A 22,365-nucleotide genomic window follows, 5' to 3' on the forward strand; every position below is an offset into this window, starting at 1 on the left:
CCACGGGAGGGCGCCCTAACTCCATCGGGGGAGGCCACGGTCACCTGGCAGCAGAACCTCCTCTAGGAAGCCCCGGGCCTGGACTCCACCTTGGATCTATTGGGCATGGCTGAGAACTGGATTCTGGTCACTTCTCAGTCTGAGCTTCTGCTGAGGGGCCAGCAGGCCAGGCTGCCCACGGCTTACCACCGGTCACGTGGCCACGTGGGGGGCCCCGCGGATGCAGGAAGATCGCCTGCTGGCCCAGGTGCCTGCAACTGGCTCCAGACCCAGGCCGGGAAGCAGGCCCAATGGGAGGAGGGTAGTGGCCGGGACCTGCAGATGGACACTGCCCAGGGCTGGGCCCACCTGGCACCTTGCGGGCCTCCCTGACCTCCGCCCAGGAGGCTGAGAGCCAGCCACCGAGAAGAGGGCTGCCCTGCGGCCGGATCAGGGCGGGGCTGCAGGGACCTCTGACCAGACGGACCCCAGAGCTGCCGCTTTGGGGGAAAGTAACTAAGAAGACCAGAGGGGCTGGGGCGGTGACAGCGGGAAGAGCCCTGCACGGACGCCCGACTGCCCGCTCGGCCAGCAGGGGGGCTGGGCAGGTGCCCAGACCCGGCGGCCGGGCCCCGGGACGGGCCTTCCATCCTCGGCGGCTCAGCGTGGGCCTGGAGCCAAGGGGCTTTTTTTTTTTTTTTTTTTTTTTAAGCAAAGCTATTTTTTATCTCACCTTAGTGCTGCTCTCGCGCCACCTGCTAGAGACACACCACTGGTCTTTTCATTAAAGTAAAATTCCATCCACACCCCGTGGCCTGAGTTCAAGATCTGACCCTGAGCCTGGCAGAGGAGCTGTGGGCGGTCATCAGGCTTGAAGCACCTATTTTTTTTTTTTTTTTTTTTTTTAAAGCAAAGCTATCTTTTTACCTTGATAAGCTGTTTAAAAAAATGTAAATAAAATAATGCAGCAGACAAAAGCAGGCATTCACGCGGCTGGGGCCGGCCGCCGCCCTCGACATGAAATATCGCAGCGCATTAAGTCATGAGTCCCCGCTAATCCGAGCGGACAGGCCTGAAGGCGGCCCCTCGGCGGCGCGGCGGTGGGCACTGGAGCGTGCACTGCCTGCCGGGCCGCCCCGCTCGGGGACAATGGCCTTTCTTCGCACGAGGGGCCTGTGCGGGACAAGAGCCCCCTTTGTGTGCAAGTCTTGCCTCAGAGCGCGAGGGAGGCGCATTCGGCCGCCCAGACGCTCTTTGAAAGGCCTGAGCGTAACAGGAGACGCGACACACCAGCCCGCCTTCTGCCTCGGCGCCCGTTCAGCCCCGGCCGAGCCCCGAGCAGCCGGACACCCGGTCCCTGTGCCGCCATCGTGGCCGCGCAGCATATCCTCCACCTGGGCCTGGGCCGCACACCTCCGTTCCGACGGGCCTCCTCACCGGGAAGAGGGCCCCGTGTGGGGTGGGCCTGGGACCCGCCTGGGTGCCGGCCGCACCCCACGCCTGTTGGCACCCTGGCACCAGAACCTTTGGGCCCCACGAGGCAGCGGGGGAGGTGAGCCCGGAGGGAGCCTCTGGGCCCTGGGTGCTGGACTCACCACCCAGGGAGAGGGCACCTCTGAGCCGGGCGCCCAGGGCTGCCCCACCTCCCCTGCCCTGCAAGGGCATCGCGTGTCTCGCATCTCGGGGTGCGCGGAGCCACGGGCCCCCTGTGCCTGCAGCACAGCTCAGAGCTTCGCTGACAGCGCTCCCTTGCTGCTCGCCCGTGGGCCCCGCCACTCCCGACCTCCGCCGCAGACGGGTCATCCGCGGTGAACACTGGGCCAGGACCCCAGAGCTCCCTCTGCATCTCAGAACCTTCTGGGCTTCAACGAGGACCGCTGCTGCTCACGAAGGACACTCAGCAAACCCACCAAGCTTCCAGAAGCCCCCAGTTCCCACCCAGAGACCTGCAGCCACTAAGCCCCACGTTTGCGCTCCTGGCCCAGCCCTGCCCACGACAAGGGAGCAAAACGCCCTCCCCCTCGGGCGGCCCCCAACCCACATGCGCCGCACACGCTGGGGACTCCTGACTGACGTGGCTGAGAATCTGCGCCCCAAGCCAGCACGATGCCCCACAACTGATCTTCTGAAAACCACAGGTGTGCCGGGGCCGCTCCCTGGGGTGGGAGCCAGCAGGGCCCTCGGGACGCAGACCCTCACAGGGTCACCACCACTGGCCCGACCCAGTCCGAGGGACCCAGCAAACAGGCAGGGGTGGGCACCACCCAGAGCGTGGCCCCCGGCTCTGGGGCAGGGCCGCACGACAGGTCCGGGAGGCCGAGCGCAGCCTACAGATGCCCGGCCACGTGCCCTGTTACCGACCAGGACTAGAGCACAGTGGCCAGTCCCCTGGCCTGGCATGGTCGTGGCTTCAGGGCCCCCCACGCAGGGAGGGTCTGTCCTCATGGAGCAGCAGCTGGGCCCCAAGGGGCCTCGGCTCCCCCGCCCCCAGGCCAGGCCAGCACAGGACCAAGTGACCTTTGGGTGAGTCTGGGCAGGGGCAGGAGAAGACAGAAGCGGGCCCCGGATCCGATCTGGGCCCGGGGCACAGAGACTGCGGCTAGCTTCTCCCACACCTGCACTTCTCAGCCCCCCGGAGAGCAATTCTGGGAGTTAACAAAGGGAGCTGGGCCGCAGCCACGCGGGCTTCTGGGCCAGAGCTGGGCGTCCCCACGCCGCTGACCGAGGGGGAGAGGCCGGCGGGCACCTGGGGAGGAAGGGCCCTGAGCGTGGTGCAGACCAGGCAGGGTGTGGGGGGCTGTACCCAGCCTCTTTCTCAGTCGGTCAGCGCGAGGGGCTCCCAGGGCCGCCATGCCAGGCACGAACCTGACATGGTCCCCAGGGCAGCTGGTCCCCAAAAGCCTGCACACCAGACATGAGGCCCCCTGCAAGGCCCCCCACGCTGGAGGGCAGAGGGGACACTTCTGGGCTCGGCACCTCGAGCCCCAGCCTAGCTCCTGCCCACCCTGCTGACCCACGTGGAGGCCCAGCCCATGGACGAGAGGCCCAGAGCCACAGGGAGGGTCTCACTCACTTCTTTGAACTTGCCCTCCTGGTGCAGCCGGTGGACGTGAGCCAGCAGGGGGCTCCGGTCTGCGTCCTGCAGCTGGAAGATGCTGACCAGCGGCTCCACGAGGCCGGGGGGGCTCTCGGCAAGGAGCTTGACCGCACGGGCCTGCAGCTGCTTCAGCCCTGGGCTGCCCTGGAGGCCCCAGACCCAGCTTCAGTGGAGGTGGCAACCGGAGTCGCGGGGCCTGATGCGGGTGGGGGGTTGGTGCTTGGGCAGGCCCAGTGCGGCCAGCACCTGGCAGCCCAGAGCCAGTGGGTGGACGCTGTGGGTGAGCAGGGGATGGCTGGCAGGGGCACAGGCAAGGGAGCCGAGGTCGGCCCGGCGTGTGGCTCTCGGGAGGCCGAGAGCCCCCGACCACTGTGGGCGACCTCCACAGGCCGCAGGGGCCCGGCCAGGTGCGCGTGGGAACCCCGTGCCGAGGCCGGGACGGGCTGGGAAGGGGCAGGCTGTGGGCCGCGGGCAGGGCTCACCCGGGCCGGCCCCGGGCACAGCTGTGCCTGCAAGCAGCGCTTCAGCTCACAGGCGACCCAGGCCTCCAGGGAGGGGCCCTTCCCCCGCCAGCCCCGGCTGCTGTCCAGCATGTCCAGAAGGGCGGCGAGTGGGTCCTCCAGGGTGGCGAATCCCCTCTGGGCTTCCTCCCGGAGCTGTGGAGACACAAGGCCTCGCCGTGGTGAGTCCTCCTGCTGGCCTCCCCCACCCGCACAGAGCCGCCCACACCTTCCTGGTCCGCTGCACCCAGGCCGGGCACAGGGACCATCCAGGCCAATGGTCCTGCAAAGGCTGGGGCTTGCTCCCCAGGCCAGACCCTGGGCGGAGCTCCTCTGTGCCCTGACCACCCGCGTGGCACGCATGGGACATGGCGCTGGCCCTTCAGAGATGGTGACAGGTCAGCAGGGCCCAGCAAGCAACAGGAGACGGAAAAAAGGAAAAAACCCCAACTGAAAAATGCCTTTTGTTTACTTTTCTACCTCCTGTGCTGGGAAGCTCTGGGGGACACGTAAGAGCTGCAAGACAGAGACAAGAACAGGTGTGTCCCCAACACCCACGTCCAGGGGGACAACATGCATCTCACCACCGTCTCTAGAGCAGCTGGGCGTCCTCTGCGTGACCAGCAGGGCCCTGTGCACAGCCAGCCCGCCACGCCCTGCCCGCTCCAGTGGTTCAGGTCACTGCAGCTCCCTTGACCGAGGACCTGCTGGGGTCCGGCCCAGGGTGGACCTGCAGGCGTCAAGTGTGAGCTCAGGGGGCCGAAGCCCTCGCACCCAAGGGCTCTCTGGAAGGGGCTGCCCTCGCTGTGGCTGTTGGAACTCACCTGAGATGGCCTCAAACAGACCCTGAGGACAACTGTCACCCTCCAGGATGGATAGGCAAGGCCACACACACCTCTCAGGGGTCTGAAGGGCACCAGCAGGGGGCTGCGGTTCCCACAGAGCCTGGGGGCCACCGTCCAGCATTGCCCGAGGAGGGGGCGGGGTCTCCATCAGCACCACACCCCTTGCTTGGGAAAAGGAAAGGTCTAGAAGGACCCAGCTCTGGCCTTTGGATTTGGATTTATTTCCACGTGTGCTCAGGAGGTTGGTCCTGGGGACGGCCCTGGGGACCTGGCCCTCAGCCACCAGAGGGATAAAGCTGCATTAAGGTGAGCTCACAATGAAAAACAACACGACACACAAGGAACAATTCACCATGAGTGGTGACCGCAAGCAGGGTGATCAAAGCTCTAAGAGTAAAGAACAGTAAGATATCGGTTTGGGGATGAAAATAGAATATAAATATGTCTAGAATTATAAAAGAAAACAATAATTAATAAATAAGTAAAGAATAAGACGCAAGTGGCCCTGAGCGGTAGCTGCAGCCCTGGAGTGGAACTCACGCACCAGGGTTGGGCCCCAGGGGTTTACGTCTGGCCCCGTGTCGCCCTCCCGTGCTACCCCTGCCCTTGGCGTGGTGGGCTCAGCGTCCATGTCGACGATCCTCCGGACCCCTGGCTCTGAGACCCTGGCTGACCTCCTCTCTCCTTCCCTCCTGCCCTCTGGCCTCCCCTTCATCTCCAGATTCCCTGTCCTGTCCGGTCCCTGAAAACTCCACGTGCTCTGCTAGGCTCCAGCTGCTCTCATGCGGCCGCCCCCCGGGTCCCTCTGCTGCTCCCTTGGCCCCCAGGACACGCTGGCTCATGCACCTCGTCCTCAGGGCCCGAGCCACCGCATCTCCAGCTGCTGGCCCCTTGGTTATCACACACGTCCGAGCTTGGACACAGCGTGGTGCCGGCTGCTCACAGGAACCCAGGACAAGCTCTGGTGAGCAAACGTGTGTCCCCTCCAGGCGGGAGCTTTCGCCAAGTAGGGAACTCAGAGTGTTTATATAACTAACCACAAAACAAGCCTGTCCTGTGCAAAAACCAAAACAGATGGACCGGGCTCCTTCACAGCCAGAAACAAACAGCTAACCGGCATCAAGACGCAGCCCTGTGTTTCTCTGGAAATGAACAACAGGTTAGTCGAAGGAGACACAGCGAAAATCAGAAAACAGGAAGGACGATGGACCCCTACACATCAAACTGGTGACGAACAGAACTCGGGGGGAAGGTGCGGCGTTAAATGCAGCATCGGAAACCAGGACTCCTGGAAACCGATGCCTTGGGCGTCCGGCTACCTGAAGGCTGAGATCAGCCCCGGGAAAGAGGCACAAGGCCGGGGGAGGGGCAGCGCTGCCGGGAGACGTGGGGGTCAGGAACCGGGAGGGACCTCCGGCCGAAACCGTGGTGACGTGGAGGAAGCGGACGCTTCCCAGAGAAATAAATCCAGAGACAGACACTCTGCCCAGGAACAACCATTAGGGAGACCGCCCCCAGGCTTCATTTTCATTTGCAGGCCCCCCACCCGCGCCCCGCCGCCCCCGGGGCAGCGCCCGGCTCGTCCTCAGGCTCTGTGGGCCTCTGGCTCCTGCCTTCAGTGAACAGGGATGGAGGGTCGAGCCGAGCTCACGAGCCGGCTCACCGTGACACCAGGGCAGAGGATACCACCTCGCAACGAGCCCGCTCCCAACTGGAAGGCTGGACAGCACCACAGCCCTGTTGCCTGAGTCTCACCCTCAAGCCACAGGGCACGAAACTGGAAAATCAAAAAACGTTTGGCTTTTGCAAAAACTCTGGATTCTCCAGCTGATGGCTAGAGATGGCTGCTCTCAGGCTTAAGCGCAGGCAGTGGATGGGCCGTTATCTGCCCAAGGCCCCACAGCTCAGCCGTGCGGGGAGCCCAGGCCTGTCCAGAGAGGAGGCCGGCTGCTGGCCCTCCTCCACCACGAAGCGCTGTGGAAGCCTGGAGTTTACCTGCTCCGGACGCTTGCCCGACCAGCCTGCCCCAGGTCTGGGTGCCCTGCCCACCCTCGGCGGGCAGCTGGAGGCCAGGCTGGCACGAGAGGATGTGGCCCTCTCCCTCCAACCACGCGTGGGCCCATCCTCCCCAGGAGCCAGGGCAGCCTCCCTCGCCCTTTCGATGCCTCAAGGGAGCAAAGTGCAGGGAAGGAGCGGCCGAGGGCCAGTAACTGCACCACCCCCGGGGGCCGCGAGGCAGAGTTGTCCTCCTGGCACAGGTCACGGCGGGACGCCGTCTGGGCAGTGGCAGCTGCCACTGCAGGACCCCCAAGTGGCCGTGGAAGACCCTGGCAGCCTCCCCACCAGAGCTCCTCCCGCCGGACCACACGCATCCCCCCCCCGCTGTCCAGGCGGGCTGTCCTGCTGCCCCTCTGGGAGAGGGGGCAGCGGGCGAGTCCCGGCAGGTGCCCCGCACTGCCCGGAAGCTGGTGGTGGGCACAGGCCCTCCCTGCCTGCTCTGAGCGTCCAGCAGGCCTCGTCCCACGGCTCCAATCCCATGCACCCCCCAGAACATTTGGACACGGCAGCCTGCCGAGGCTGGCGGCCAGGTGCCCACACCCCGAGTACTCACCTGTCCCAGCTCCCGAGTGGACCACAGCGTCTGCAGAGTTTGCAGGAACAGCAGCGGGTCCCGGCCTGAGGGGACAAGACAAGGGCCGAGGAGGGGCTGAGGGGCAGGCGGGGGCCGAGGCCTGGGGGCTCCCGCAGACGCCGCCCAGCGCCCACGGCCCCTTGTGCCCTCTCTGCCCCTTCCCCAGGACCGTGGCCCGGCCACCCAGCAGGGCTGCTTCCCGCAGTGCCCACCGGGGTGGGCTTCCCCTGACAGCTCAGGGAGCCTGGCCTCAGATTTAAGCCGCGGTGGGTTCAGAGTGGCCGTGTGAGTGGGGAAGGGGCGTCGGCCACCGGGGCTAAGTCGGCAGTACTGACCTGGCCCCCCACGGGCAAGGCCCGCCCAGCGGGGTATGCCGCCCACAAACCCATCCACCGCCCACCATGTCTGGCCTCTGGCCCCTGCCGAGGCCCCGAGGTGGTTCCGGCCTCTGTCTCCCCCGTCTCCCCTCCGCCTTGTCCCGGCCCCGGGTGAGCCCCATGCAGGCTGGCCACTCCCCAAAGTTTCCCCACCCCCATGGCCGCTGCTCCCTGAAGCCGCTGTCCCTGCTGCAGAACGGGGCGTGGAGTCATGACACAGGTGCCACTCAGCCCAGTGCTGGCCGGGACAGAGGAGGTCGGGGCCATCCTCCTGCTGGAAAAGGGTTGGCGCCCTCAGGCGAGATCCAAGGCCAGTGCCAAGGAGAGCTGGCTGGCCTGGAAAGGTCGCTGCTGCCAGCTCTTGGCTTGGGAAAGAAAGCTGTTTCTGAGGCCAGGGGACCAGGGACCCAGCTCCGAGGTGCCCATGGCCACCAGCGCCCCCTGGCTGCGGGCCCGCCCCTGGGCCTCACGCTCCCTGCACTCCAGGCGGGGCTCCCTCCTCCCCAGCGCCTCACTGCAGCCCTGCCAGCCTCAGCAGCACCTCCCTGGCCTAACCCACTCCCCCACCCCTGCTCCCTGGCAGCCCGAGCCTTGAGGCCCAGCCCCTCCTTGCCTTGCGAGTTCTGCTTCAAAGGCCCAGGCGCTGTAACCTTTCCAGCCCCGCTGAGAAATTACAGACAAACCTTCCGGTTCTTTTTTTTTTTTTAAGCTGAACGACCACACTGTATGTATGTATTTATTTACCTGGCTGCGCCAGGTCTTAGTTGCGGCATGCATGCGGGATCTAGCTCCCTGACCAGGGATCGAACCCGGGCCCCCTGCATTGGGAGCGCGGAGTCTTAGCCTTCTGGTCCTTTTGTTCAGAACCGGCAGGCACCAAGGCCCAGAGCCCAAGGAGGACCGGAAGGAAAGCAGCCAAGGGGGGTCTGGGCTCCCGGCGTGTCCCTGACCCCAGCCCAGGGGGTGGGAGAAGCCCCTGGCACTTAGCCAGGACCTCGGCCACACCTCGCACATGGTGGGGGTCAGGGTCAGGGGTCAGGACCCCAGCCATGCCCTCACATGGTGTGGGTCGGGGTCAGGTGTCAGAGTCAGGACCTGTCCATCAGTGCACACACTGGGGCAGGGGAGGCCACTAACAGACTCTCCCGGCCAAATCTGGGGGATCAGGAGCCCAGGTGGCTTCACCTGTGAACCTACCCAAGAATCAGGGGGACGACGGCAACCTGCTGGCTCCATGCAGGAGGCGGGACGGAGGGAAAGGCTGGGGACCTGAGCCACACCCTGGGGGACAGCCCCCGAGCACACGGGCTCAGGGACCCGGGAGAGACGCCCGTGTACACCACAGGAGGGTCCGTCCCAGAAAGCAAGGCTGGCTGGACAACTGAAGGTCCATCAGCCTGGTTCGCTAGTGAAATAAAGGACGGAAGTCACGTGATGCTCTCAATAGATGCAGAGCAAGCATCTCTTAAGGGAGAGTTCTAGTTATAATTTAAGAAATAACTCAGCAAACTAGAAGAGAAGGAACTTCCTTAGCCAGACAAAAGGCGCCTATAAAAAACCCTCAGTGAACACAGAAGTCAATGCTGAAAGCTTTCCCCTAAGACGCAAACACCAGGAGGATGCCCACTGTGCATTTGACGCCAGTGCGGAGCAGCAAGAGGGAAAAATTAAGGCCACAGAGCTTAGAAAGGAAAAAATAAAAGCATCAGCACTCTGACCAATAAACTCTGGTCCCTCCAGACAATGGAATATTATTCAGCACTAAAAAGACATGAGCTATCAAGCCATGAAAAGACAGGGAGGAGACTTAAATGCCAATTACTAAGTGAGAGAAGCCAATCGGAAAAGGCTGCAGACTACGTTCGTAGTATGATTCCAACTCTATGACGCTCTGGAAAAGGCAGAACTATGGGGTCAGTATGAAGATGAGGAGTTGCCGGGGGCTTGGGGGAGGGAGGATGAACAGGAGAGCATGGGGGGTTCAGGGCAGTGAAACTACTCTGTGAACCTTCATTAGTAGATAACGTCACTCTGCATCGTCCAAACCCACAGAACGTACAACGCCAAGAGTGAGCCCCAAGGTAGACTATGGACTTTGGGCGATGATGGCGTGTCCAGGCAGGTCCCTCACTCGTCACAAGTGTCCCATCTGGTGGGGATGGTGATAACGGGGGAGGTGGTGCATGTGGGAGGGGCAGGGGTAGATGGGAAATCTCCATGTTCTTCTCCATTTTGCTGTGAACCGAAAACTGCTCTAAAAAATAAAGTCTTTAAAAATAAAAACAATACCCCAAAACGTCGTTACGCACTGAACAAATGATTCATTTTTTAGAAAGCAATGAAGAATCTAAAGACAAGTGTTAGAATTACTCAATGGACTTATTTCAGCATGGATGGTGAACACAAGGCCAGTATTAAGAAATCCATTGTTGGGGCTTCCCTGGTGGTCCAGTGGTTAGGGCTCTGCACTTCCATTGCAGGGGGCCCGGGTTCAATCCCTGGTTGGGGAACTAGGATCCCTCAAGCCACTTTGGTGCAGCCAAAAAAAAAAAAAAGAAGTCCACTGTTCCCTCCATACTAGCGACAGACAGAAATGAACATTTTAAAAATATCAGGTACAGTAACATAAGAAATTTCAAATTTCTTGGGATAAATGTAACAAAAGTTGTTCATGCAAAAAATATAAAATGTCACTGAGAGGGGCTTCCCTGGTGGCACAGTGGTTAAGAACCCGCCTGCCAGTGCAGGGGACAAGGGTTCGAGCCCTGGTCTGGGAAGATCCCACATGCTGCAGAGCAACTAAGCCCGTGCGCCTAAACTACTGAGCCTGCGCTCTAGAGCCTGCGAGCCACAACTGCTGAGCTCGTATGCCACAACTACTGAGCCCACAAGCCACAAGTACTGAGCCCGCAAGCCACAACTACTGAAGCCCGCGCGCCTAGAGCCCGTGCTCCGCAACAAGAGAAGCCACCACGATGAGAAGCCCACACATCACAACGAAGAGAAGCCCCCGCTCGCCGCAACTAGAGAAAGCCCGCGTGCAGCGACGAAGACCCAACACAGCCAAAAATAAATAAATTTTAAAAAAAAACGTCACTGAGAACAAAATTAAAAGACCTGATTCAGGACGGGCTATACCGTATAATCAGTAATATGCAAAGTTGTCAATTCTCCCCAAATTAATCAGCAGACCCCACACTCTAACCCAAACAGTAGCAGTGTGAGTGGGTGCGGGGGGACTATCTTAACCACAGGGAAACCAGAGGACCGCCCCACCCAGGCCAGAGCCACAGGGGTTAAGGCTGAGCGTGTGGCCCACGGAGGGGGGCCTTGGAGCCGGAACTGGGCCTGCATGGGCCAGGGTGTGCGGCCAGTGTGGGAAACGGTATAACCTTATTGAAAACACTGGGATGTCACCCCCATCTCACACTACAGAAAACCCACCAGGGGCTGTATCTCACTGTGAAGACAGGTCAACAGAGCCTCTGCAGGGCACCTGCACAATACCTTGATGACCTCGGGACACGGCTAGGTCAAGAACTCCTACCAAAAGAAAGGGCCTAGCAGGCGCCAGCCAGAGGTCTCCCTCTTCCCCACTGGGCCCTGCAGACCACGCCCAGTGCGAGGAAAGTCTGACAGGGTCAGGCTGGGCCAGGCTGCTCTCTGTTCACGGCTCCCCCAGGCCCAGTGCCCTTTTGGGTCCAAGCCACAGGCCAGGCTGCACCCTCGGTCACTCACACCCTCGGCCTTCAAGCCGCTGCCCAAGCACCGCTGACCCGCCGGCCTGGCCCCCTCACCTGACACTGCACATGGGATGCGGGTTTGCTGTCTGTCCCCTCCCGATGCTGCCAGCTCCCGGCGGTGACCACGTTGGCCCTGTTCAAGGCCGTGGCCCAGGCCTTGAGGGACACTCTATAGTGACTGCTGGACGTGCCAAGGCCAGACTTGCACACGCAGACAAGGTCACCAGCTTCCATGGCCATGGGCAGACACCCGGGAAGCCCAAGTTGGAGCTGGAGGGGCCCAGGGCCGGTGTGAATGTGGGCCTGGCCCGAGTGCAGCAGGCACCAAAGGCCGGCACAAGGAGGACTCATCGAGCACGGGGTGCCCGGCCTGGGGCCACCCTGCCAGCCAGAGTGGGCCAGTCCTGCTCCCTTGACACAGGGATGCGCCACAGGAGGCCGGGCTGAGCTAGGAGGGCGGGCACGGGGGCCTTCTGTACACAGGGTGGACATCAGCCATGGCTGCAGCCTGGCCACCGCTGCCACCTCCCCACCCTGGGCCCGGGACTGGGCCACCCTGATATCCTGGACCTGCTGGCCAGGGGTGGCCAGACGGCAGGTCAGGGGCGGCAGGGCAGGTGGCCTCTGGCCTGGTACCTGCCCCCTGACACCGCCCCAGGAGCACGTGGGTGAGGGCGGGCGGGCAGCAGTGCGTCCAGAGGACACTGAAACTCAAGCTCAAGAATCAAACTTTGGGACTTCCCTGGTGGCACAGGGGTTAAGAATCCAATCCCAATGCAGGGAACACGGGTTCGAGCCCTGGTCCGGGAAGATCCCACATGCCGCAGAGCACCTAAGCCCGTGCGCCACAACGACTGAGCCTGCACTCTAGAGCCCGCGAGCCACAACTACGGAGCCCGTGTGCTGCTACTACTGAAGCCTGTGCGCCTGGAGCCCATGCTCCGCAACAAGAGAAGCCACCACAATGAGAAGCCCGTGCACCACAGAGAAGAGTAACCCCCGCTCGCCGCAACTAGAGAAAGCCCGCACGCAGCAATGAAGACCCAGCGCAGCCAAAGATACATAAATAAATTAAAAAAAAAAAAAAAAAAGCACTGCTGAAGACAGAAGAATAGAGAGAAAGGCAATGGGCCCCAAACAAGTGGTTCTTCTCCCAGGATCCCAGATTCTGTGGGTCAGGAATTTAGACGGGCTCCTCCCCAGGGCCTCAGGCACACACCCGAGCCCGGCTCCCAGGGCAAGGCCTCGGGAAGCACCACTCAAGGGCAGAAGCAGACCCCACCTTGTGGGAAGGCGTTGTGAGCCCCCAGTCCTGCCTGGGATGAGATGGCGTCCGATGCCTCTTTGGCCAACCATAAGTGTAATGAAATCCAGTAAAAACAGCAACGGATTTCTGTAGAAGCAAGCAAGCTATTCTGACGTCTATATGGAAAATAAACAAGAAACGAGAGAGGAGCAACGAGAGGTTTAGTCCTGCCGGATGCAGCAGGTCATAAAACCACCGCACCAAATAGCGTGAGGCAGCCGGTGGACAGAGCAGAAAGCCGGGGAGACTCCACACATGGGGAGCTCAGTGTGGCTGGGTGTCCCGGTGGTCCTCCAGGAGGGACTGGACCCATTCCTCACCTCTCACAGCAAAATAAATTCCACTGGGTCAAAGACTAAAGAGGATCACAGCTAACGCCTCCACAGCCCACACGCCAGCAGTCTTTCATTCACAGATGGAGCTAAGTATAGGGCAACAACTATTTTTCTCAGGTAAGGAAACAGAAAGGTATATAACTTGCCCACGGTCACACAGCCAGGAAGGTGGGTGCTGTGTCGCCTGTTTTCACAGCCTCCCTCAGGTCACAGCCCAAGGATGGTTCCACAGCCCCAGGGGCTGGGGGGCCCCCCACCCCAGCCCTGACACAGGGAGGGCCAGGCCTGGAGGTTCCGGGTACTGCACGAGCCTGTGAGGGGGGGCGGGGCGGGGACGGGGCTTCCTGGAGGGTCGCGCCTGCCCCTCCCTCCATGCTGAGAAGTGATTCAGCTCTGTCTGCCTGACTTTCGAATTTCCCAAGGAAGGAGTATCCACTGCTGCCCGAGATCCTGGGACCTGCTGGACTTCAGCCCGCAGCTCTTCTGATTCAGCTACACTTGCTCATCCAAAGGCCACGATTTCAGAAGAAAACCAATTTTTGAGCCCAGCTGACTTCCCAGTTGGGGAATGTTTTCTTGTTCCCAGGAGAGGGGAGGACAGGAGGGAAGGGCCACAGGTCTTCCCCGGCCTGTCCCTTCCCCTCTTGCCCCCAGCATCAGGACAGGCGGGAGAGGGTGGCATCCAGATGGTCCAGGACAAGCTGAGGCCCTGGGGCCTCGGGTGTCAGAGTCCGGGGGCTGCAGGTGAGGAGGGTCCTGCTCTTGGCAAAACCAGCAGAGGCGCCAGAAGCACCCTGGGGGAGGTGCCCAGACCCTGGAGGAGAGATGCCCACTGAGGAGGGCTTCCCTGGCCTGCGGTCACTCACAGCAGGCCAGGGGCTGTGTCTGATCCCCAGTCAGGTCCTGAAGACTCTGCACGTTGGGGACAGGTGGGGAAAAGCACGGTCTGAAGGTCTGGGGAATTTTGAGCAGAAAACGAGCCCATTGTGGGCGGCTGAGGGTGCCTGGGCATCCCCCTGGAGACTCTGCTTGGAGCAGGCTGTGTGCACCTGCGGGGGACCCCACAGGAGATGGGGGGCCGGCTCCACAAGCCTCTTAGGACCCTGGGGTGGGTGAGCAGAGGTTGGGAAGAGGCCCCAGGTTCCCCACCACCTGCAGGAAGTGACAACACTTTACTTACTTACTGGGGGCTCTCCCTCCCACCCCTGTGCCCACCAGAGGACCCCAGCCCGGCACAGGGACGGCCCCCCAGGATGCCAGGGGCCATCAGGGAGGGGCGCCCCACTCTCCAACCGGACACCCGATCCCGGCCTGGGAGGAGCTCCTCCTTCTCCAGCCTTGGTCTCCTCTTCCACGTCACCACCTGTCCTCGGTGGGGCGAGATCAGGCTTCACGTGGCCCCGCGTCTGCCCTGCCCACAACACTCACCAAACGCAGGAGACACTCAGAAAGAAAGCCTCCCAGAGCCCACAAACACCACCGCGAGGAGTTCGGGGCTCCCGGAGGAGAAACGGAAGGCAGAGCCTCCGCTCTCTTGGGGCCAGGGACCATGTGGGATCCCGGGGCTCCCAAGCTGAAAGTGCCAGTCTGAGGGCCCTCACTCTTCAGACACCTCCCAGCCCCCTCGTCCTCTCTCCTTCTTGGCAGGACTGATAAGATGCCTTGTGTCCGCACTTAGTGTGTGGGGCGCAGAGCCAGGCTCCAGAGAGAACCCCGCCGTTCCCACCAGCCCCCTGCACCCACACTTCAGTGTGGGCCCCCTGAAGTGTCCGTCCAGTCATGGCCAACCCTCGGTGTCAGACATGAAGCAAGTGGCCAGGAGGTGGTCCACTGCAGGACCACGAGGCCACATTTCCCAGGGCAAAGGGAGGTGCCCGCCCGCGGCCCTCAGGACAGGAAGGCCGTGGTAGCAGCCACCTGCCTGCTCCCGTCCACAACTGAGGCCGCTCCACACGTCCCAGGCCCCCAGAAAGCCACATCGCCTGGACGCCTCCCACCTGGGGCCCCCGCCCAGTGCACAAGCATGCCCCTGTACACAGACCCCCCCACACCCACCCCATGCCCAGCCCTGACAAGTGCAGCCAGGCTGGACTGGGCCATGCGGGGTGCAGACTCACCCATGGGGACACTCTCACCACCAGCTGGGTCACCAGCAGTGTCACCAGCAGCAGGCTCTCCGGCGGCATCTCCGGCGGGGTCTCCGGCGTCCATCCTCAGGGGAAGGCAGGGAGCTGCTCAAGGGACCAGTGGAGAGGGACAGTGAGGCTGCAGGTTCCACACAGAAGGGAACGGGCCCTGACAGGCAGCCACGCAGGGCCCACTTCTGTGCTTGGGGTTGGGGGGGCCTCAGGTGGCCTCGGCTTCCTCGGCTGGACCCAGGACACTTAGCACTAACCTCAGTGGTGGACCCAACATGAGGACCCCTGAGCCAGCCCACACGGGCACACCCAGCTCCAAATCATCCAGGCTGGCAACAAAGTGGTACCATTCCCAGGCGGCCAACAGGGTCCTGCCAACGTGTATTTTATACAAGACACTTCTCCACATTTACGGAGATGGTCTAGTTTTTCCTCATTTGGGGTGTGATTTATGTCTCGGTGACACACACGGCATCTCCTGTGTAAACCTGAGTCCTGACACAGGCCTGGAGGGGAGAGCCCTTGGGGCTTTCTCCTCCGCAACTCCCACACGCTTTTAGCTATTCTTTTGGACATTTACATTCACATTTCTCACTAACACGCTGATACGGTTGTTTCCTGAGTGTCCAGTCTTACACCTGACTGACCAAGCTCAAGGTGAGAATTCACTGTCATGCCCCAGCCCCCCAAACCCCGACAGCCCCTGAAACAGTTCTCCGAGCGTCTTCTGCTGACACGCTATCTGCAGGAGACAGGAGCAGAGCAGGGCTGAGCTGGGTGAACTCCGGATACTTTCCTGCCTTGTTCAGTTTGCTCCAAACTTGTGCTCGGCCACGCAGACTGACTGGTGTCGGGCCGGCCCTCCCACTGCAGACAACGTCCACCAGACACGTTTTAGGCGGCCGACTTCTGGACAATAGGCTGTGCACGACGGGTGATGCCCAGGCTGGGGGGCCCAGGGATGGGCTGGCTCCCAGCTGGGGGCGACCTCCCAGCTAAGATCATGACCCGGAACCTGGTGAGCAGAGCATCCCTCCGGTGGAGAAGGAGGCCGCACATCTGCGAGCCAGGGCACCAGCTGGAGGGGTCGTTCAGAGCCAGAAATACAGGTGAGCAATGCAGGATCCCCAGGGCTCCCAGAGGCAGCTGTCCCCAGGCCGAGAGTTCGACAGGGGCACCAGCAGTCAAGCAATGCTGCACACCCTGGGCTCCAGCCCAGCGACGGTGGCGAGTTAGCCCTGCCCCAGACCAACTCTGCCAAAATCTAAAACCAAGCCCCAATAAAATCCATGGAACAGGGCTTCCCTGGTGGCACAGTGGTTAAGAATCTGCCTGCCAATGCAGGGAGCACGGGTTCGAGCCCTGCTCCGGGAAGATCCCACGTGCCACGGAGCCAACTAAGCTCGTGTGCCACAACTACTGAGCCTGCGTGCCACAACTACTGAGCCCACGTGCCATAACTACTGAAACCTGCGCGCCTAAAGCCCGTGCTCCGCAACAAGAGAAGCCACCGCGATGAGAAGCCCACGCACTGCAAGGAAGGGTAGCCCCCGCTCGCCGCAACTAGAGAAAGCCCCCGCGCAGCAACAAAGACCCGATGCAGCCAGTAAAAAAAAGAAAGAAAAAAATCCACTGAACGCTCTGTATGTTGAGTCCCACCAAGATAAAGATCCACCCTAACAAAATGTCAAGCCGTGCCCCCCAGTTCAAGGTAATCAGCTAGAAATGAACTGTTCACTAGAACAAAGGTCAACATTCTTCAGCGGAAGGTAACAATCCAGTCTCTACAGTGTAACATTTACAATGTTCAGTACATAATATAAAAGTCACAAGGCCTGCAAATAAGAGGAAAATATGACCCACACTCAAGGGGAGAGCAATACAGAACAGCACATAATGGAAAGCAACTCCAAGGCAGCTCAGAGGTAGAATTTAGCGAAGACTTTAACACAACTATTGTAACTGTTCAAAGAATGAGTGAAAAACATGTTCAAAAAGTTAAAGGGGAATATGGTCTTAAATGAGTAAACAGAGAGGTACAAATGGAAATTACATGAAACTACGTAAGAGAACTAAATGGCAGTTCTCCAATAAAAAGTATAATAACTGAAACGCAAAAGCCACTGACTGGGCTTGGCCGCAGACTGGAGACGGCAGATTACAGGGTCAGTGAGTCTGAGGACAGATCAACAGAAAGTATCCTATCTAAAGAACGGGGGAAGATTAAAGAAAAAAGAGCATGACTTCTTCCCTGCTGCATTTCCTGCAAGGCCATCAGTAACAGGACTCTGAGAGCATCCTAGCACCTCCCCAGGATGTTCAGACAAGCCTGGAAGTCTGCCACTTGCTCCCAGAGACACCCCTTCTCGAGCCTCCGCCCGCCCGTCTCAATCCGGATGGCTGCTCTCTAGCCCAGCGGCACAGCTGCTGCACTAGGACTCCCTCCCCAGCTTCTCTCCTGGTGCATCCGGCACTTCCTGATTTGTAAGCCTTCGTGTTTCTCAGTTTTCCTCCTGGTGCTAGAGGAACACATTCTCCACGAGTTTCGTGAGAAGAACTCAAGGGAGGGGCATTTGGCCAGTCTTCGTTTGTCTGGAAATGTCTTCGCTGGGCACTAAGCCTCGGCTGGAAGGCTGGCTGTGCACGGGCTGCAGGTGAGAGGCCGTCCCCAGGTATGTGATGGAGACGGTCCTTCCAGCTGCTGACGTTGGTGCTGAGAGCTCTGAACCACCTGACGCCTGACCAGCATCCAGGTGTCAGCAGGACAGACGGATGAGGCAGGACGCCCTAGGCGTGCTCATGTCCTTCAGTCCTGGGAAACGTCCTCCTGGACGTCACTGTGGGTAACAGGGGCCTGGAAGACCAGTCTGTCTGTCTGTAGGGAAGGAATCCTCCCTTCCCCACCTAGGGTCTCAGTCCCCACCCACGCAGACCTCCCCAAGGCCCTGTTTCCAGCCTGGAGCCTCCCCGGCTCTGCAGCCAGGCTCGGCCAGCCCTCAGCCGTGGGCTCTGCTTTCCCAGCCTGCAAGGCCCCTCTTCCCTCCTCTCTGCCTTCAAGCACTTTTGGTTTTCCTAATGTCTTTACTGTCATTTTAATGGACCCTCGAGTGGGGCAGGTAATCCGGCCCCTGTGCACAGGCACCCTGCCCCTTGCCGGGACCTAACCCCAGATGTCCTTCCCACCTCCCACCTCAAGTCTGACCCAACCCCGGGGGGGCCTGCCACTCCAGGAGGCTGTGTCTCTAAACAGAGACCCATCCCCACCGCACACCCTCTTTGGGTGGCCGGTGGGGCGCACCGTCCTCCCAGCTGCCGAGTTCCCGCCAGGAAAGGGAGTGCAGCACCCCGAGCTGGTCTCTGGGCCCTTCTACTGGCGGTGCTGTCCCAGGGCGCGTGACCGCAGCTGTCCCGTCCACACCGAGGCCTCAGCCAGGGCACTCTGCAGGGAGGAGCACTGTCCCTGCGTGCTTGTCCCGCACGAAGTAGAGGTGCCACGCACGCCCCTCACGGCCGCTGTCCCGCGAAGCCCGCCCAGTCACAGTCTCTGACGGGTCCAATGTCTGTCCCTCTTCTGCAGGCCCTTTGCTGGGGGTCCCAGAGCAGCAGTGGGCGCTGAGGGGTGGTCCAACTCCACGGCCCGCTGACGGGCCTCCGTGACCACCCCCCGCCTCTCCGGGGCCCATCTGGCCGGGGCAGGGGGTGACCCTTGGGCCGGCGGAGGGTTCCCAACAGGGGGAGCTGCAAATGGCCCAGGCCCTGTGGGCCCCTCCCCGGGGAGATGCCGGGAGCCCGGCCTGTTTCTTCCCCTGTCTTCCTGTCCTTCAGCCCAACAGTCAGGCCTCACCCAGGCCCAGTCCCCGTGAGGTCAGCTCACAGCATCACTGAGGCCTCAGCAAGGCTGAGCGCTCGTCCGGCTGGGCTGGCTCCACAGGGTCAACACCGTTGCTGGCCGCCTCTGGAGCCCCTGGCCATTCGCAGCACACAGCCGTGTCCAGATCCATCCAACCACCAGCCAGCCCGCCAAACAAGCAGCGAACGCCGGGCCAGCGAGCTCCTGGCGGGGCTGGGGCCTGCATCCCTACACGAGGCCGGGGTAGGGGCCGGGGCTCTCCCGGGTGCAGCGTTCTGGCTCGGCACCCTTTCCCGTCTCCCAACCGAGAACACGGGGCCAAGCACCCACCTCCCACGAGAGGGGTTAAGAGCAATTGGGTTGTTTAAATAAACCCCAAAGGGTGCCGGGGGCTTCTGAAAGGGTCTCCTGCCCTCCTCGTTCCTCCCAGCACAGGGCGGCCTGAGGGACATTCCTCCTTGAGAAGGCGGAGGCTTTATTTCTGCGGGGTGAACGTCCTGCCCACCCCGCTGCGTCAGGCCCCCGCAGGAGGAGCCCCAGCCCAGCAGTGCGCCCACTCCCTGGCGGTCAGGCTCTTTCCACCCAGGCCGCTCGGGTTGCTGTCCCTGAGCTCACCGCCCTGATGGCCTCCTTCCCACTGCAGCCGTCCACTTTGCTGGTCAGCCCAGGAAGGGGGCAAATGACCAGTGGCTCTTTTACGGGAGGGTGTTTTTCTCTAATCCTCTCCATTAGGGGAAATCCCTGCAATCTCAAGCCCTGCTGCAGGCGGGTTTCCACCTCCCTGTTGGCAACACTTTCCCCCTTTCTCTCAGGGCACAGTGGCCAGCGCCTGGCCACTCGGAGGCAGGTGATTGGCTGGGGTCTCAGGCCGGCCCCAGGTCAGGTGGACAGAGCCAGACCCTCCTTGGGAAAGGACTGAGGCCATCGAAACTCAGCTCTGGTCTGTCCCTGAGCCCTGGAATCTGAAATCAATCTACAATGAGCCGCAGCAACTAAGCCCAATGTGCTTCTGAGACTGAAAACTGCTGACAACGACCAAGTTCAAGTTCACCCCAGTGCAGACTTTAAAAACTGACCTCACTTTAAAATGAAAAAAGTCTGCCTGGAGCCCAAATGGTCTTTAGCCAGAATCGTGGTGCTGGGTCTGCGGCGCGTGCCGAGGCGAACAGGCCTTCCCAGGGACAGGAGTTCCCGGAGGCCCCGCGGTGAGCGCCACCTGGCAGTTTTCAAACTTTCTTTAAATCAGAGTCACCAAATACAACTTGTTCAGCGTTGTGACTTTTGCTGAAAGGGGCTAAGCTGAGCCAAATCCCTGCAAGGAGCCCTGGCACACGACCAGATCTCCACTCACCCCAGAGGCTCCTGCTTCCCCAGCTCCACTCCCTACCTGAGCAGGAAGCCCCCAGCCCAGCAGCAAACCCACCTAGAAACAGACTCAAACCCAAGGAAGGGCGCAGGGGAGTTCCCAGAGAGACACACCTTGCAGGTCAGATTGCCTCCTCCTGAGAGCTGGGACCTACCTGGGAGCCTCCCGGGCGTCTACCTAAAAGCCTACCTGTAAACCTACCTGGGCGTCTACCTGAGAGCTACCTGGGAACCTACCTGAGAGCTACCTGGGACCCTACCTGAGAGCTACCCGGGACCCTACCTGAGAGCTACTTAGCAACCTACCTAAGAGCTACCTGGGAGATGGCCTGGCCTGCTACAGGTTCTGGGGTGATCAGGGTCCCCAGATGTGCCTGCCCCATGTCCACCAGCCTCCTGCTTGGCACACTGACCAACCTGGCCCAACGCAGATGCCTCCTGGATGCCCCCCCTCAGCCAGGCCCAAGGGGATCCAGCAGGCCCAGTAGGGGAAAGAGGACACCTCAGCAGGGCCACCCTCCCAGGGATGCTGCCGCCTCCAGACAGAGTGCCCCCACGTCCACCACAGCCCAGCCCCACCGAGAAGCAGAAGGGGAGTACAGAGTGGGTGCTCGTGGGCACGTCCCCCCACCCGGCCCGACTGTGCCCAGAGACCCCTCAGGTCCAAAGGAGGCCAAGCCAGGCAGGAGCCCAGCTTGGTCATGAGCTGGGCTGGGGGCACGTTCTTCAGGCCGGTCGCCCCTTCTCACAGCAGTGTTGTGAGCGGGCGGGGCAGGGGCGGCAAAGCCTGAGACCCCGCGGGAGCCCAGAGGACGTGGGAAGGGCAGCGAGGAGTGGACGATTCACTGTTCCTGACCCGAAGCTGCCCTTCAAACAGCCCAGAAAGGAGAGCTGAAGGACCCCACAAAGAATCACATTGCTGGCCCAGGCCCGTGCCTCCCGTCCATCTGTCCATCTGCCCACCTGGCCCAGGAGAGCACAGAACACGATGCATTCTCTCAGCCCCACGGGGAGTGACGGCGCGACCGTTAGAGAGGTCAGCAGCATTCTGGTTTGGGCGCCAGATCATGCTTCCTTTGTCATTTTTCTGTGTCGTTTTCCACAACTAAGGGAGCGCTGGCTGCGTGTCCCCCCAGGTATGCCCTCTGCCCTCCATCGTGGGGCAGGTGGGGTGGTGGAGGGTGATAAGGGCGGCCTCCCGGCCCCATTTCCCCACGTGCTGTAAGCGCAGAGCGCACACGGGGTGACAGCAGGAAGGGTCTCGGTACTGACTTCTGTGTATCCAGTACGTGTCGGAATAGTAACATGTCGAGTATGCCAGGGTTAAATACAATACGTCACTAAAGTTAATTATAGAAAATTTAAAACCACACGTGTGGCTCACGTATTTCTGCTGGACACACTGGTCTTGACTGAGAAAAGCAGCTGACCACGTAGGAGAGCGGCCCTGCAGGCGGCCGGACGCCTCTCCACTGCAATCCCGGGCCCTCGGGGCAGGACGAGGGGACACCGGACCCCCAGCCACCACTCCCCACAACAGCTACGGGGAGACATACCCTGCTGCCCCCGGTCCCAAATGCAGAGCCACCCAGGATCCCCAGAGACATGGGGGTGCAAAGCCTGGGCCCTGCTGATGTGGCCACTCAGGCCGCTTCAGTTAAATAACAGCGCTAACTCGAAAGCCATCCAAACTGAATTAAACTTTTGTGCGATCATCTCAGTGATGTTTTTAAAGCTTTATTGAGGTGTAATTCACATACCATGGAATTGAACCTTTTAAAGTATACAATTCAGTGTTTCTAGTACAGTCAGGCATGTGTAACCATCACCCCTAAGCCAGAGCCTGTCATCACCCCAAAAGATCGCCCGTCCCCGCCAGCGGTCACCCACCCTGGCCCCCCGCCCTCCTGCGCCCATGACCCTGCTCCCGTCCCTGTGGCTTTGCCTGTTTAGGACGCTTCGCGCACACGGAGCCGTAATACACGTCCTTTCTTGTCTGGCTCCTTCCACTAAGCACGACATTATCGAGGTGCATCCACACTGCAGCATCTCAGCTGGGTAACGTGCCACGGTGTGGACCCGGCCGCGGGCACGCCTGTGGGCAGGGCGCGCCGGGCCGGACGTGGCTGGTGTTTAACTCTCGGGGAACCCGCGGACTCTTGCAGGGTAGCTGCCTCAGGACGCTACCCCCCCCCCCG

At 61.1% G+C, this 22,365-nt stretch overlaps 1 protein-coding gene across 7 annotated transcripts in view; it reads right to left on the bottom strand.

The window, feature by feature from the left end:
- EXD3 (exonuclease 3'-5' domain containing 3) overlaps nt 1–22,365 on the bottom strand; it is a 79,702-nt gene that overhangs the window by 46,885 nt on the left and 10,452 nt on the right. For 5 of the 7 annotated variants that reach the window (XM_024762489.1, XM_024762488.1, XM_024762492.1 and 2 more), the window contains exons 1-5: nt 14,932–15,015; nt 4,401–7,097; nt 4,161–4,306; nt 3,559–3,732; nt 3,053–3,220 (exon numbers count right to left, since the gene is read on the bottom strand). In XM_024762489.1, coding sequence (XP_024618257.1) covers nt 3,053–3,220; nt 3,559–3,732; nt 4,161–4,306; nt 4,401–4,569 — 657 coding nt within the window. In that variant the 5' untranslated portion in view covers nt 4,570–7,097; nt 14,932–15,015. Of the gene's footprint in view, nt 1–3,052; nt 3,221–3,558; nt 3,733–4,160; nt 4,307–4,400; nt 7,098–12,455; nt 12,596–12,799; nt 13,043–14,931; nt 15,046–22,365 lie in introns of those variants that run through there. The other 2 variants (XM_024762490.1, XM_024762491.1) reach the window with 2 other exon arrangements.

Source organism: Neophocaena asiaeorientalis, unplaced genomic scaffold, assembly GCF_003031525.2.
Source record: "Neophocaena asiaeorientalis asiaeorientalis breed wild unplaced genomic scaffold, Neophocaena_asiaeorientalis_V1.1 scaffold78, whole genome shotgun sequence".
Taxonomy (NCBI): Eukaryota; Metazoa; Chordata; class Mammalia; order Artiodactyla; family Phocoenidae; genus Neophocaena; species Neophocaena asiaeorientalis.